Raw genomic sequence first — 13,116 nt, 5'->3', positions numbered from 1 at the left:
CGCGGGTCGAGGCCCTGTACCGGTCGCAGGCTGCAGGGACCCCGGCAGGTCCCAGGCGAGCCCGGGGGATCCCCGCGGGGGCGGCCCCGGTGATGCCGCGGGATCCCGGGGACGTCAGCGGCCAAGTGTGACGTCATGGGGCCCCCGCTCGGGGCGGGCGGTGCAGGGAGCCGGGGCCGGAGCGAGGTAACGGACAGCCGGAGGAGGAGGTGACGGCACCGACGCCGCGCCGCCACCCCCGGTACCCCCGTTCCCACCTCGGGCTCCCGAGGCCGCACCTCCGGTTTCCTCCGGTGGCGGGATTCCCCCCCAACTCGCGGGGCTGGGTCGGGGGTCCCGGCAACTATTCCCCGGACCCGGGCTCGGCTGGTGGCCGACACGAAGCTCCCGATGCGGGGCTCCGGCTGCCGGCGCACGGCGGCAACGCCTCTAGGGTTGCTCCGCTCCCCTGCTGGGGCCGTGCCGGGGGTTCCGCCGCTGCGAGGGGCACTGCTGGGGTGGCACTAACCGGGCTGCCAAGCCGGCGGGGAACAGCAGTGAACGGCGGACCGGATAACCCGAGACCCTCGCTTCGCTCCCGGCAGTGGGTACCAGAGGGCACCAGAGCGGGTACCGGAGGGTCCAGAGCGGGAATACCGGGGCAAAGAACCCGGTCCTTCCCCGCCCATCCCTCGCCCTCTCTCCGGCCCCTCACGGTCTGAGCTCATCGTTCCAGCCCGCGGGCGGCGTTCCCGGCCCTGGGCGCTCGCCAGCAGCCGCCGTTCTTTCCATCGCCCCGGCCAGGGTCTCCCCGCGGGGACCTAGGCGGGGGGAAGGGGGGTGGGACGCCAGGTCCCGCCGGGGGCTGCCACCGAGCGGATGGAAACCGAGGGTACCGGCACCAGGGACACTGAGCACCGAAGATACCGGCGTAAATGGGCACTAGATACAACGGCACCGGGGATACTGGAGAGCACTGGGGACAGCGGCACTGGGGATACCGGAACCGAGGGGGCACCCGGTGTGGGAGTTCCGGGGATGGGGGCACCGGAGGTGTGGGATCCCAGAACTGAGGGGGCGCTGAGGCTGAGGACATGGAGGAGATATCGCTGATAACGACACCAGAGATACGGCGCCGAGACACGCACTGGGGATGGGGCACTGAAGGGGGACCGGAGGTGGAGGCACCAGAAGATGTGCCCAGCACTGGGGTACCAGCAGCTGGCACCGACGGGGGCGGCGGGAATACCCACAGGGAGAGGGCACCGGAGATGGGACTACTGGGGGTGGGCGCACCGAGGGGGCACCGGGGTTAACGGCACCGGTCACACAGACACCACTGGGACACTGGAGGCGCCAGCACCGGGGTGCCAGCAACGAGAAGACAGCGGGGCTCCCGGTACCGATGGTGGCCATGGAGAATGGGGGCAGCGGGGATACCGACAGTGGGGATAACCGCGCCAAGAGGGAACCGGAGATGAGGGTACCGGGGGTGGGAGCACGGAGCGGGTCGGGGGCTAGCGGCACCAGATATACGGGCACCCACGGGGGCACTGGAAGTGCTAGCAACGAGGAGACACCAGAGTTCCAGCACCGATGGGGGGCACCGGGATACTGGTCCCAGCCACCGACCCTCCCCGTCCCGGCTCCGCCGCTCGTCCTGGTGCCGGCACCGGGGGCCTCCCCTCTCCGGGAGCCCCGGTGTGTGTGTCGGGGGGAGGGGGGGAGAGGGGGGTCGGGGGGCTCCCGCTCTATTTTTAGCCGGGGCCGTGCGGGTATTTTTAGCTCGGGCGCCGCGGTTGCGTCAATGGAACCCCGCGTGCGTCACGGCCGCGCCCCCGCCGGAGCCGCCCCGCCGTGCGTCACGGACCCGCGCGCCGCCCCGCGCGTCACCGAGCGCTTAAGAGAAAGTAGTGGCGGGGCCGGAGCCCGGCGGAGCCCGCTCGGCGGCAGCGGCAGCGGGAGAGGAGCGGGAACCGGAGCACCGCCGCGCCGGCACCCGGGTACGGGACGGCTTGTGGGGACCGGGCACGGGGTGGGGGGCAAGGGAGAGTGGGATGCTCCCGTGGGCACCGGGAGGGCGTGCCGGTGGTAGCAGGGAGAATCGGTTTAGGTGTTCTGGGTGGCAACGGTGGTAGCCAGCTTAGGTGTCCCGGTGGCACCGGGAACTCAGGGGTGAGTATCCCGGGTGGCACCAAGGGGGACGGTTCGGATGTTTCGGGTGGCACCGAGAACAGAGTGGGATATCCCGGTGGTAACGGAGGCGAGTCGCGGCGGGCATCCTGCAAAGTGCTGGGGGTCGGACGTCCCGGGTGGCAACGTGGGTTATCGGGTCCGGAGTCCCGGTAGATCCAGAAGCAGATGGGTCGGGCGTCCCGGTAGCACCGGAGGCGGGACTTGGGTCGGTGGACGTCCCGCAAAGTGAATGGGGTCGGGCGTCCCGGCGGCACCGGAGAGAGACTGGTCGGGTGACCCGGTAGCACCGAGAATTCGGGGCGGTGGGACACCCACAAAATCCATGGGGTCTAGCGTCCCGGTGGCACCGAGGAGGAGGGCGGTGGGAGGGAACGGTCTGCGTGTGCCTCGGGGGTGGCCGGCAGCACCGAGGAGAGCCGTGAGGGGAGGCGCACGGGGCGGGGAGAGGCAGAGCGAGGGGTGCAGGGCGGCCTGGGGGTCCCGAGGAGAGCTCGACACCGGGCACCGGGAGGAACCGTGCAGGACAGGGAGTCGCTTCTCGGGGCTGCCCCCAGCCGTGGTCCCCAGTCCGGGTACAGCCAAGGAGAGCCCTGTCCCCGGGGGCTAAGGGGGGCAAAGGCACCCCCGAACAGTGCAGCGCAGAGCGGAGTGGGCAGCACCACGCATTCAGTCCGGGGGCATGACAGTGCGGGCAGGAGTGCACAGGCGGGACTGGAGGGCATTGCCATGCAGCAGCACCGTGTGGGCAGCCCCGGGGGCATTGCCATGCAGCAGCACCGTGTGGGCAGCCTCGGGGGCATGGCCATTCAGGCAGCCCCGGTCAGGCCAGGCCCCCGCTGCCAGCACAGGCCTGGCAGCGGCTCCGTTTCAGCGAGGGCGGGCAGCAGGTGCTAGCAGGAGGTGGGCAGCGCTACCCTCCCCAGCGCTGCCGGCTGCTCTCGCCCGCCCGCGGCCCAAGGCCCGGTGCCAGGGGCTGCCACCAGCTCGGGCGGGCAGCGGCCTCCGGGCCTGGTCACGGGCAGCTGCCTTGCACTTCCAAAGCAGGAATCTGCTGATTTCTGCCCAGGCCGTGGGCAGCGCGGGGGCTGCTGCGGGAATTTGTGGCCGGTCCTTCGGGGGATCCATGGGAGGGGGCCCCCAAAAGCTACCAGCCAGCGGGCGAAGGCAAAAGCCATTTGAATACGGGAGCGGCGACCGCGCCAGACGCTGCCTGCTGCTGCCAGGCGAAGCCCATGCCAGGGCCACGGGGAGGGTCGAGGCTTTGCATAGCCCGGGCGGCGATTTGCAGCCGGGATTTGCATGCAGGCAGGGCCGGTGTTCCCCGCTGCCATCTCCCCCGGCCTCGTGTCCCCACCTCCGAAGCCACCATCTGAGCCTGGTACAGCCCTGGTCCCCGGAGGACAGGCACAAACCCCGGCGGGGCACCAGGAATGGGCTGAGGGCTGGTGCTACCCGATGGGTGCCAGGGCTGGATCCACGCTGGGTATTTTTAAACCCGGGTTCCCGGGGCCGTATCGGCTTTCTGGGAACCGGTGAAAGCTGCACGGACTTGGCCGGGGGAAGCCGGGATGCCGGCGGGTGAGCTGGCAGCGGTGCGGTGCCAGGGCTGCGGGGGCCAGGCTCGGTGTGACCTTTAAAGGTCTGCGGGATGGGTTACATGAGAGCCCTGCCACCGGGGTCACCTTTGGCTTGGCTTTCAGCTGGACCCGGGGCTGCTGTCACTTCTTAGGCGAGGCCCGGATCCGTGCCCCGGGGACGAGGGCTGCAGGGATGAGGCGGGTGGGCTCCTCTCCCCCACCCCCCAAGCCGCCGAGTCTGGCTGCGTTTGCTGTTCCAAAGGGCTTCGAAACGGGTAGGGGGCGGGGGGGGGTGGGGGTGTGGCGGAGGAACGGGGAGGGATTCTAAAGCCCTGGGTCAGCCCCGGCCTCGGCTTCCCCCAGTCAGCCCCGGGACTCGGGAATCCGACGGCCGCATTCCTGGCTCCTTCCCTTTCGGCGGCTTTGCTAAGCCAGCGTTTGGGGAATTGTCCTTTGCGCCCATTGGCTGCGATGCGACCTTTCCCGGGGATGGCCGTGGCCACCCCCGGGCAGCCAGCGGCTCCGGGGGGTCCGGTACTGGGGGAAGCCCTTTCTGTTCTCTCCCCGGCTCCGTCCTCCAGCCGTGCCGGTGCCATGTGTGCCCTCTGACAGCCCTCTCTCCCCGCAGAGATGCCCTGCATCCAGGCGCAGTACGGCACGGTGGGCACCGGCCCCTGCGAGCGCTTCCCGACCGAGCTGCTGAGCCCCGAGGGGGGGCGATTCCCTATGGAAGTGGCCGGAGCAGACCTGGCAGCCGCCCCTGCCCTGCCCAGCTTCAGCACCTTCATGGAGGGCTACGCCGGAGAGTTCGACGCCTTCCTCTACCAGCTGCCGACTGGCAGCCAGCCCTCCGCCACCTTCAAACTGGAGGACTTCCAGGTGTACGGCTGCTACCCTGGTGCCTTCGGTGGGCAGCCGGACGAGACCCTCTCCTCCAGCGGCTCGGACTGTTACGGCAGCCCCTGCTCCGTCCCCTCGCCCGCCACGCCGGGCTTCCAGCCTCCCCAGGCTCCGGGATGGGAGGGCTCCTTCGGGGCGTACTCGCCCCCGCCGAACTACGATGGTGGGCGGCCCTGGGCTGAGCCCGTCAAGGGCGGTGGGTCGCAGCCCCCCTTCTTCACCCTTGGGCTCCCGGAATCCAGCCGCGGTGGGCCCTCGGGAACCCTAAAAGGGCATCCGGGCCCCTCGCCCCGCCTGGACCCACGGCTGCTGGACACGGACGCCTTCGCACTGGCCCAGGGCTCCCCCGGGGGCTTCGCCGGGCTCCCCCTGGCCCCCACCTCGCCGCTGTTGGAGGGGCCGGCGCTGGCCCCCACCAAGACGCGCAGCCCCGGGGCGGGTGAGGGTCGCTGCGCCGTCTGCGGGGACAACGCTTCCTGCCAGCACTACGGAGTGCGCACCTGCGAGGGCTGCAAGGGCTTCTTCAAGGTACGGGGATCCACACACACACACACACACCTACCCCATCCCACCGCCGGGATGTTCCCGCAGCGCTTTGCGGCAGCGGGAGGATGCCGAGGGTCACCCTCGGGGAGGGTCAAGGGCAGAGAGTGCAGCCCCGGGAGCTCTCCAGCACGGACGCGGAGCCGGATGCCGGGCTGGAGCGGGGGGCAGGGGAGGACAGAAGGGCTTTTGTTCGGTGCCCCGGGTTGAGCCTGGGCCTCTCCTTCCCCGCCCGCAGCGCACGGTGCAGAAGAACGCCAAATACATCTGCCTGGCCAACAAGGACTGCCCGGTGGACAAGCGGCGGAGGAACCGCTGCCAGTTCTGCCGCTTCCAGAAGTGCCTGGCCGTCGGCATGGTCAAAGAAGGTAAGAGAGGCCCCGTTCTGGGGCTGGGGGTTCTCGGCAGGAGCCAGGGAGGACCCTGCTGAGGACACACACGCTCATCGCATATCCCCCACCGCCAGTGGTCCGGACCGACAGCCTGAAGGGGCGGCGAGGCCGGCTGCCCTCCAAGCCCAAGCAGACCCCGGACGCGTCCCCCGTCAGCCTCATCACCTCCCTGGTGCGGGCGCACATCGACTCCATCCCCAGCGCCACCAAGCTCGACTACTCCAAGGTAGGGCCAGGACCACCCCACAGCCTCCCCCAGGGCTGTGCCAGGGCTGTGCCAGGGCTGGACCCTGACGCCGTTCCCGCGGCAGTTCCAGGAGTCGGTGCCGTGCCAGTTCGAGAAGGAGGACTCGGTGGACGTGCAGCAGTTCTACGATTTGCTCACCGGCTCCATGGACGTCATCCGCAAGTGGGCAGAGAAGATCCAGGGCTTCACCGAGCTGCCCAAGGAGGACCAGGACCTGCTGCTGGAGTCAGCCTTCCTCGAGCTCTTCATCCTGCGCCTGGCATATCGGTGAGCCCTGGCACGGCACGGCACGGCGTGTCGCTGTGGGGAGCCCAGGGCTGTGCCGGGGAGGGGGTGGGGGCTGACGCGTGGTTGTGCCCACAGCTCCAAGCCGGAGGAAGGGAAACTCATCTTCTGCAACGGGGTGGTGCTCCACCGCCTCCAGTGCGTGCGAGGCTTCGGCGAGTGGATCGATGCCATCCTGGAGTTCTCTCAGAGCCTGCACCGCATGAGCGTCGACGTCCCCTCCTTCTCCTGCCTCGCTGCCCTCGTCATCATCACAGGTGCGGCCCCTCCCGCTCCCACCCCCCCCTACTCTCCCTGCCCCCACCTTGCAGCCGGCACCCTGACCTCACTCCTTTGTCCCCCACCTCAGACCGCCACGGGCTGAAGGAGCCGAAGCGAGTGGAGGAGCTGCAGAACCGCATCGTGGGCTGCCTGAAGGACCATGTGGCAGCGGCAGGGACCGAGCCCGGCCGTCCCGGCTGCCTCTCCAAGCTGCTGGGCAAACTGCCCGAGCTGCGCAGCCTCTGCACCCAGGGCCTCCAGCGCATCTTCTACCTGAAGCTGGAGGACCTGGTGCCACCACCGCCCATCGTCGACAAGATCTTCATGGACACGCTGCCCTTCTGAGCCCCCGCAAGGGAGGGGGGCGGGGGGCTGGCGCCAGCCCCTGACCCCCGTGGGATGCTGGGACCCTCCCTGGGATGCATGGGACTCCCCCTCTGGGATGCTCGGATCACGCCCAGGGACACCTGGGTCCCCTTGGGGACACTCGAGTCCCCCCTGTGCCTTCGTGGTGCCAGTGCAGATGCCCAGCAGCAGCCCTGGTGCCTTTTTCCCGGGGGGGGGGGCATTGCTGGCGCTGTGCTCCCCCCTTTTCCCCTGTAAAAATGCCCCCGATGTAAATAGCGAGCGGCCGGATCCTGTACAGAGCGGGGGGAGCACAGGGGCAAGGAAGGGGCTCCGGCCCCTCCCCAGCCTCTCACCCCTCCCCTTTATATATATATTTTTTTGCCTTTTTCCCCCCTCTTTTGGCCACTTTCTGTATATAAACTTGTACGTACTCGGCGAGCCGCTGCCAGGGGCTGCTTCTCTCGCGCGTGTCTGTGTGTCCGTCCGTCCGCACCGCCCCCTCCCTTATCCCCCTCCCCCGGGGCAATCTCCTCTATATTTACTGTAGGCTGATTTGGGAGGGGGGCTGGGGACAGCCGGGGCCGCACGTTGCCCACGCCGCTGCCCTTGAACCGTCACTCACCCCCGCGGCGGCGGCTGCCGCGGCCCCGCACCTGTCGCCCGCCTGATTTATCCTCCCCAAAATAACCGGGAAGCGTGACCGGGTCCCCCCTCACCCCCCGCCTCGCCGTGTCCCTGGGGACGTGGACATTGGCAGAGCCAGCCTTGGCAGGAGGAGGATGGGTGGTGGCGTTTGGGGTCCCAGCTGGGCTCTCGGGGAGCTGGGGGCAAGGGTGGGGGAGTCCCAGTGTTGGGGAAGGGGGGCTATGCCAGGCTGGCACCGTCCCCCGGGGTTGTCCCCTTCCTCCTGGCCCCGCAGCAAATGTTAATGGGGACACGGAGGGTGCGGAACAAGGACCACATTGAGGCGCTGGGCAGGGGGGGCCCCGCGGCGGCACACAACAAGGGCGCCTCTGTCCCCCCGCCCTGCTGCCCGCCCCCACCATAGGGAGAGCTCTGACGCACGGCAGGGCTGCGGGCGGGGGGCCGGGAGAGACTCGTGCAGAGGGGACACGGAGGGGCACAGGGTGGGCTACCAGCATGGCACAGCTCAGCATGGCCCGGGGCTGCTCTGGCGGCCACACCGCGCTGGGGGGCAGGATTGGCATTGCCATGCCTTGCTGTGCTGTCCCGTGCCATGCTGTGGGGTAGGAGTGGCCATGCAGTCCCATGCTGTGCCGTGCCATAGGGCAGGAGTGGCCGTGCCATGCCGAGCTGTGCCACGCTGTGGCGCAGGGATGAATGTGCTGTGCCAAGATGTGCCATGCCATGGAGCAGGAATGCCCGTGCCATGCCAAGCTCAGCAGCTGCATATCCCAGCACTCTTCACGGTGCCAACCCACACCCTGAAGCCTCCAAGGCCACCCCAAGGTGGCAGATCCTTGTCCCTTTCCTGCAGCCTTTGCCCACCCTGTGCCCAGCCTGGTCCCCAGTCCCTGGGCAGGGGCTGCTGCAGGAGGGACAAGGGGCACTGGTGCCAGCAGGGCCAGGCAAAAATAGCCCCATGGCCACTCCAGCCATGCTGGTTGCCCTGAGGCTGCACGGCACAGACACACAGTGTGTGCCCAGCCCTCTGCCCAGTGACATGCCACGGCCGCAGCCCTGCTATTTATACCAGGATCTGTGTCCCCACGATCGTGTGGGCAGCCTGATGCCAGTGCCTCAAATCCCCACGTCCCTCATGTCCCTACCGCCCCATGTCCCCGCATCCCCCACGTCCTTCCATCCCTCCATATCGCCATCTCCCTCTGTCCCTTGTATCCATATCCCCTCTTTCCGTATGTCCCCCATGCCCCCGAGGTCCCCTGTCCTGTCCCTACTTTAGCCATGTCCCCATATTGGTGACCCTCACGTCCCTTGTCCCCCTGTCCTCTCCCTGCTCCCTGCTGTCGTGCTCCCCCGTTCTGGGCTATGGCACAGGGGAAGGGTTACTGAGGGTCACCGGACTTCATCCCGGCTGCAGTACCGCGGTGGAGCCTCCAATCCAGGGGGCGCTACGGGCTTGGAGGCGCCCAGAGGAAGTGAACCTCTCTGCGCCACAGGAGAGTCAGCTCGGCGGCCTGGCCCGGAACGAACCAAGCGGCGTCGGTGCGGAGGGGGCGAGTGGGGGAGCGGGGACGACGATTCCCCTCTCGCGACAGCAGGCTGGCCAGAAACGGCGTCGAGTCCACAGAAGTAGTCCCAAGCGGTGTGGATTGAGGACTTGCTGCCGCCGCCTTGGGAGGAGCCGCGGTTTCTGTAGATGCTGAGGCCCAACTCCCCCCTGCGCACATGGGCTGCCCCAGCTGCCTCCCCTCCGCTGTCATATGGTCGGGCCCGGGCGGTGGGTGCGGGCAGGGGGCGCAGGGGGGGCTGGGGGTGAGGGGAGCCGGGACCGTGAGTGGGAGCGGAGCCGCACCGCGGGAGGGGGTGAGGAGAGCCGGGACAGCGGACCGGGGCGCACCCCGGCAGGGGATGAGAGGGTCCGGAAGCGCCGTGGGGAGGCGGGGAGAGGGCCTGGGTGAGGGCAGCTGGGGGCTGAGTGGGGGTCTGGGAGTCCCCAGGGAAGAGTGGGGTGCGTGGGAGGGGCAGACCGGGCCCCGTGGTCCCTGGAGGGTACCGGGGGGCTTGTACGGGGACCTCTGGGTCCCTGTGGTGTTGAGCAGGAGCCATACCGGGACACCTGGGCCCTCGTGGAGTGGAGGGGCGCCCCTGTTGGGACACCCGCGTCCCCGTGGGGTGGGGAGGGCACACACTGGGACCCCAGCGGCTGGGAAAGGGGTTGGTAGAGGAGCTGCGACCTAAGATGGGGCACAGCTGACACCACCCTCCCCGCGACCCCCTTCCTGTCCCCCCCCCCCAGCAGGACCTGCCCTTGCGCTCCCCCCGGGGCAGCCCCCGCCATGAACTGCCGCGCCGAGGTGCTGGAGGTGTCGGTGGAGGGCCGGCAGGTGGAGGAGGCCATGCTGGCCGTGCTCCACACCGTCCTGCTGCACCGCAGCACCGGCAAGTTCCACTACAAGAAGGAGGGCACCTACTCCATTGGCACCGTGGGCACCCAGGACGTGGACTGCGACTTCATCGACTTCGCCTACGTCCGAGTCTCCTCCGAGGAGCTGGACCGAGCCCTCCGCAAGGCTGTTGGCGAGTTCAAGGTAAGGAAGCCCCACGAGGGGGGGAGGGTCAGCCCCTGGCACCCCCTGTGTGCTCTCTCAAGCTCTCCCTCCGTCTCAAGCCACACCAGGGGAGGTTTGGGCTGGATGTTAGGAAGGAATTCTTCCCAGAGAGGTTGGCCCTTGGGATGTGCTGCCCGGGGAGGTGGTGGAGTCCCCATCCCTGGGAGTGTTTAAGAAGAGCCTGGATGAGGCCCTTGGTGGCAGGGTTTAGTTGATCAGATGGTGCTGGGTGATAGGTTGGACTGGATGATCTCAAAGGTCTTTTCCAACCTGGTTAATTCTGTTCTCTCCCTCCTTCTCTCCCTCCTTCTCTCCCTCCTTCTCTCCCTCCTTCTCTCCCTCCTTCTCTCCCTCCTTCTCTCCCTCCTTCTCTCCCTCCTTCTCTCCCTCCTTCTCTCCCTCCTTCTCTCCCTCCTTCTCTCCCTCCTTCTCTCCCTCCTTCTCTCCCTCCTTCTCTCCCTCCTTCTCTCCCTCCTTCTCTCCCTCCTTCTCTCCCTCCTTCTCTCCCTCCTTCTCTCCCTCCTTCTCTCCCTCCTTCTCTCCCTCCTTCTCTCCCTCCTTCTCTCCCTCCTTCTCTCCCTCCTTCTCTCCCTCCTTCTCTCCCTCCTTCTCTCCCTCCTTCTCTCCCTCCTTCTCTCCCTCCTTCTCTCCCTCCTTCTCTCCCTCCTTCTCTCCCTCCTTCTCTCCCTCCTTCTCTCCCTCCTTCTCTCCCTCCTTCTCTCCCTCCTTCTCTCCCTCCTTCTCTCCCTCCTTCTCTCCCTCCTTCTCTCCCTCCTTCTCTCCCTCCTTCTCTCCCTCCTTCTCTCCCTCCTTCTCTCCCTCCTTCTCTCCCTCCTTCTCTCCCTCCTCTCTCCCTCCCTCTCTCCCTCCCTCTCTCCCTCCCTCTCTCCCTCCCTCTCTCCCTCCCTCTCTCCCTCCCTCTCTCCCTCCCTCTCTCCCTCCCTCTCTCCCTCCCTCTCTCCCTCCCTCTCTCCCTCCTTCTCTCCCTCCTTCTCTCCCTCCTTCTCTCCCTCCCTCTCTCCCTCCCTCTCTCCCTCCCTCTCTCCCTCCCTCTCTCCCTCCCTCTCTCCCTCCCTCTCTCCCTCCCTCTCTTCCTCCCTCTCTCCCTCCCTCTCTCCCTCCCTCTCTCCCTCCCTCTCTCCCTCCCTCTCTTCCTCCCTCTCTTCCTCCCTCTCTTCCTCCCTCTCTTCCTCCCTCTCTTCCTCCCTCTCTTCCTCCCTCTCTTCCTCCCTCTCTTCCTCCCTCTCTTCCTCCCTCTCTTCCTCCCTCTCTTCCTCCCTCTCTTCCTCCCTCTCTCCCTCCCTCCCTCTCTTCCTCTCTCCCTCCCTCCCTCTCTTCCTCTCTTCCTCTCTCCCTCCCTCCCTCTCTTCCTCTCTTCCTCTCTCCCTCCCTCCCTCTCTTCCTCTCTTCCTCTCTCCCTCCCTCTCTCTCTTCCTCTCTCCCTCCCTCCCCTCAACAGGACGCCCTGCGCAGCTCGGGCAGCGACGGCATGGGGCAGATCTCCCTGGAGTTCTACCAGAAGAAGAAGTCTCGCTGGCCCTTCTCGGATGAGTGCATCCCCTGGGAGCTGTGGACCGTCAAGGTGAACGTGGTGAACCTGGCCAACGAGCAGGAGCGGCAGATCTGCCGCGAGAAGGTGGGGGAGAAGCTCTGCGAGAAGATCATCAACATCGTGGAGGTGATGAACCGCCACGAGTACCTGCCCAAGATGCCCACCCAGTCCGAGGTGGACAACGTCTTCGACACCAGCCTGAAGGACGTGCAGCCCTACCTCTACAAGATCTCCTACCAGATCACAGACTCCCTGGGCACCTCGGTCACCACCACCATGCGCAGGCTCATCAAGGACACCCTGGCCCTGTAGCGCCGCCCGGGCAGCATCTCCTCAGGTGGTGGCACCTCCCTGGCGTAGCCCTGGGCTCTCTGAGGCAGTGACTCTGCTTGGGTCCTTCCTCTCCGCCTCCAGAGGGAGGAGCTGGACTCGGCCTGGCCTTTAATTGAGGGTTGAGGCTGGGCTGGTTTGCCCTGTGGGCGCTCACCCGTCCTGGAGAACCAGCTCCGGCCAGTCCTTGGGGTGCCAGCTGCTGGTTGGCACCGGGATGGTGGCCTGGGAACCAGCATGGAATGGGAGAGGCATCCCAGCCTTGTCCCTTGTCACCCCCCCCCCCCCCCCAGGGTGGCATCCTGGTCCCTGGGACTGAGCTGCTCTGAACTCTCTGCCTCCTCTGGGGCAACAATAAAGGATTTCTGCTGGAGCCTGCTCACTCGTGGCCGTGGCAGGGGAGGGCAACTGAGCCAGGGACCCCACCACATCCCCTGCCCTGTGGTGAGGCAGGGACTGGGGGGGGTGGGGGCCCTGACACACCAAGTGGGGCAGCCCCATCTGCCCCCCAGCACACCCAGGGGTGGGAATGGGGTGACCCCAGGCCTCTGCACCCCTGCACAGCAGCAGAGAGTTGGGCAGAGCCGTGGAGGGAGGGCATCAGCTGTGCTCCAGCTCCTCAGCAGGGGCGGGGGGGGGGGGGCCCCGCGGGCGGCTGAGGCACTTCCTGACATCACTTAAACCCTGCCCCCTCTGCCACCACCCTGCCACTGCCACCCCCAGCGCCTGCACTCCGCAGCGGGGAGGAGCAGCAGGAGATGCCCAACGGCACCGGCAGCAGCGCGCTGGCACAGGCCTGGGGGGCCGCGGCGGTGGCTGAAGCCGCCCGCATCGCCGTGGCCCTGGTGCTCTGCCTCGCCGTGGCCTTCGCCCTCTTCTTCCTGGGCTGCAATCTGCTGCTGCAGGCGGAGGGGCTGGCGGCAGCCCCGGGGCAGGGCGAGCGCAGACCCTCCCGGGAGGCCGAGGGGGGCACCGAGGGCAGGCGGGGAGCGGCCTGAGCCTGGCAGGCAGCCGGACGGACGGACGGACGGACGGGCGGACGGACAGCAGCGGCGCTGCCTGCAGCACCGCGGATGGCGCTTGGGGACGCGGCAGCAGGATGGATGCTGAGGCTGTGCTGGCCCTGCCCGGTACAGATGGATTAAGTGGAGCTGGGGGCACTGGGGGGCACTGGGTGCCAGTGCTGGCTGGGGCCATGGGCGCGGCAGGGCCCTAATCCCCCCCGAGAGGATTAGGGGAAACTTTGATTCCC

The 13,116-nt window shown here is 67.9% G+C and overlaps 2 protein-coding genes across 2 annotated transcripts in view; both read left to right on the top strand.

Moving 5' to 3' along the window:
- NR4A1 (nuclear receptor subfamily 4 group A member 1) overlaps positions 1–7,164 on the top strand; it is an 81,008-nt gene extending 73,844 nt beyond the window's left edge. Inside the window, exons 2-8 of the mRNA XM_054177384.1 lie at positions 1,925–1,982; positions 4,381–5,180; positions 5,434–5,563; positions 5,662–5,813; positions 5,899–6,101; positions 6,198–6,376; positions 6,469–7,164. Coding sequence (XP_054033359.1) covers positions 4,383–5,180; positions 5,434–5,563; positions 5,662–5,813; positions 5,899–6,101; positions 6,198–6,376; positions 6,469–6,725 — 1,719 coding nt within the window. The 5' untranslated portion in view covers positions 1,925–1,982; positions 4,381–4,382 and the 3' untranslated portion in view covers positions 6,726–7,164. The remainder of the gene's footprint in view (positions 1–1,924; positions 1,983–4,380; positions 5,181–5,433; positions 5,564–5,661; positions 5,814–5,898; positions 6,102–6,197; positions 6,377–6,468) is intronic.
- A 1,926-nt stretch (positions 7,165–9,090) lies between these two features.
- Positions 9,091–11,933, top strand: ATG101 (autophagy related 101). Its single transcript, XM_054177446.1, has 3 exons — positions 9,091–9,150; positions 9,673–9,961; positions 11,442–11,933. Exons 1-3 carry the CDS (start codon positions 9,134–9,136, stop codon positions 11,844–11,846), a joined length of 711 nt encoding a protein of 236 aa, XP_054033421.1. The 5' UTR covers positions 9,091–9,133; the 3' UTR covers positions 11,847–11,933.
- The last annotated feature ends 1,183 nt before the right edge of the window (positions 11,934–13,116 follow it).

The sequence above is a fragment of the Dryobates pubescens genome, chromosome 40, assembly GCF_014839835.1.
Source record: "Dryobates pubescens isolate bDryPub1 chromosome 40, bDryPub1.pri, whole genome shotgun sequence".
Lineage (NCBI taxonomy): Eukaryota > Metazoa > Chordata > Aves > Piciformes > Picidae > Dryobates > Dryobates pubescens.
This window is presented reverse-complemented; position numbering and strand designations above follow the sequence as displayed.

Coding starts and splice junctions, on each gene's coding strand:
- ATG101 (XM_054177446.1), top strand. Junction 9,962..11,441: donor AGGCTGTTGGCGAGTTCAAG/GTAAGGAAGCCC, acceptor TCCCCTCAACAG/GACGCCCTGCGCAGCTCGGG.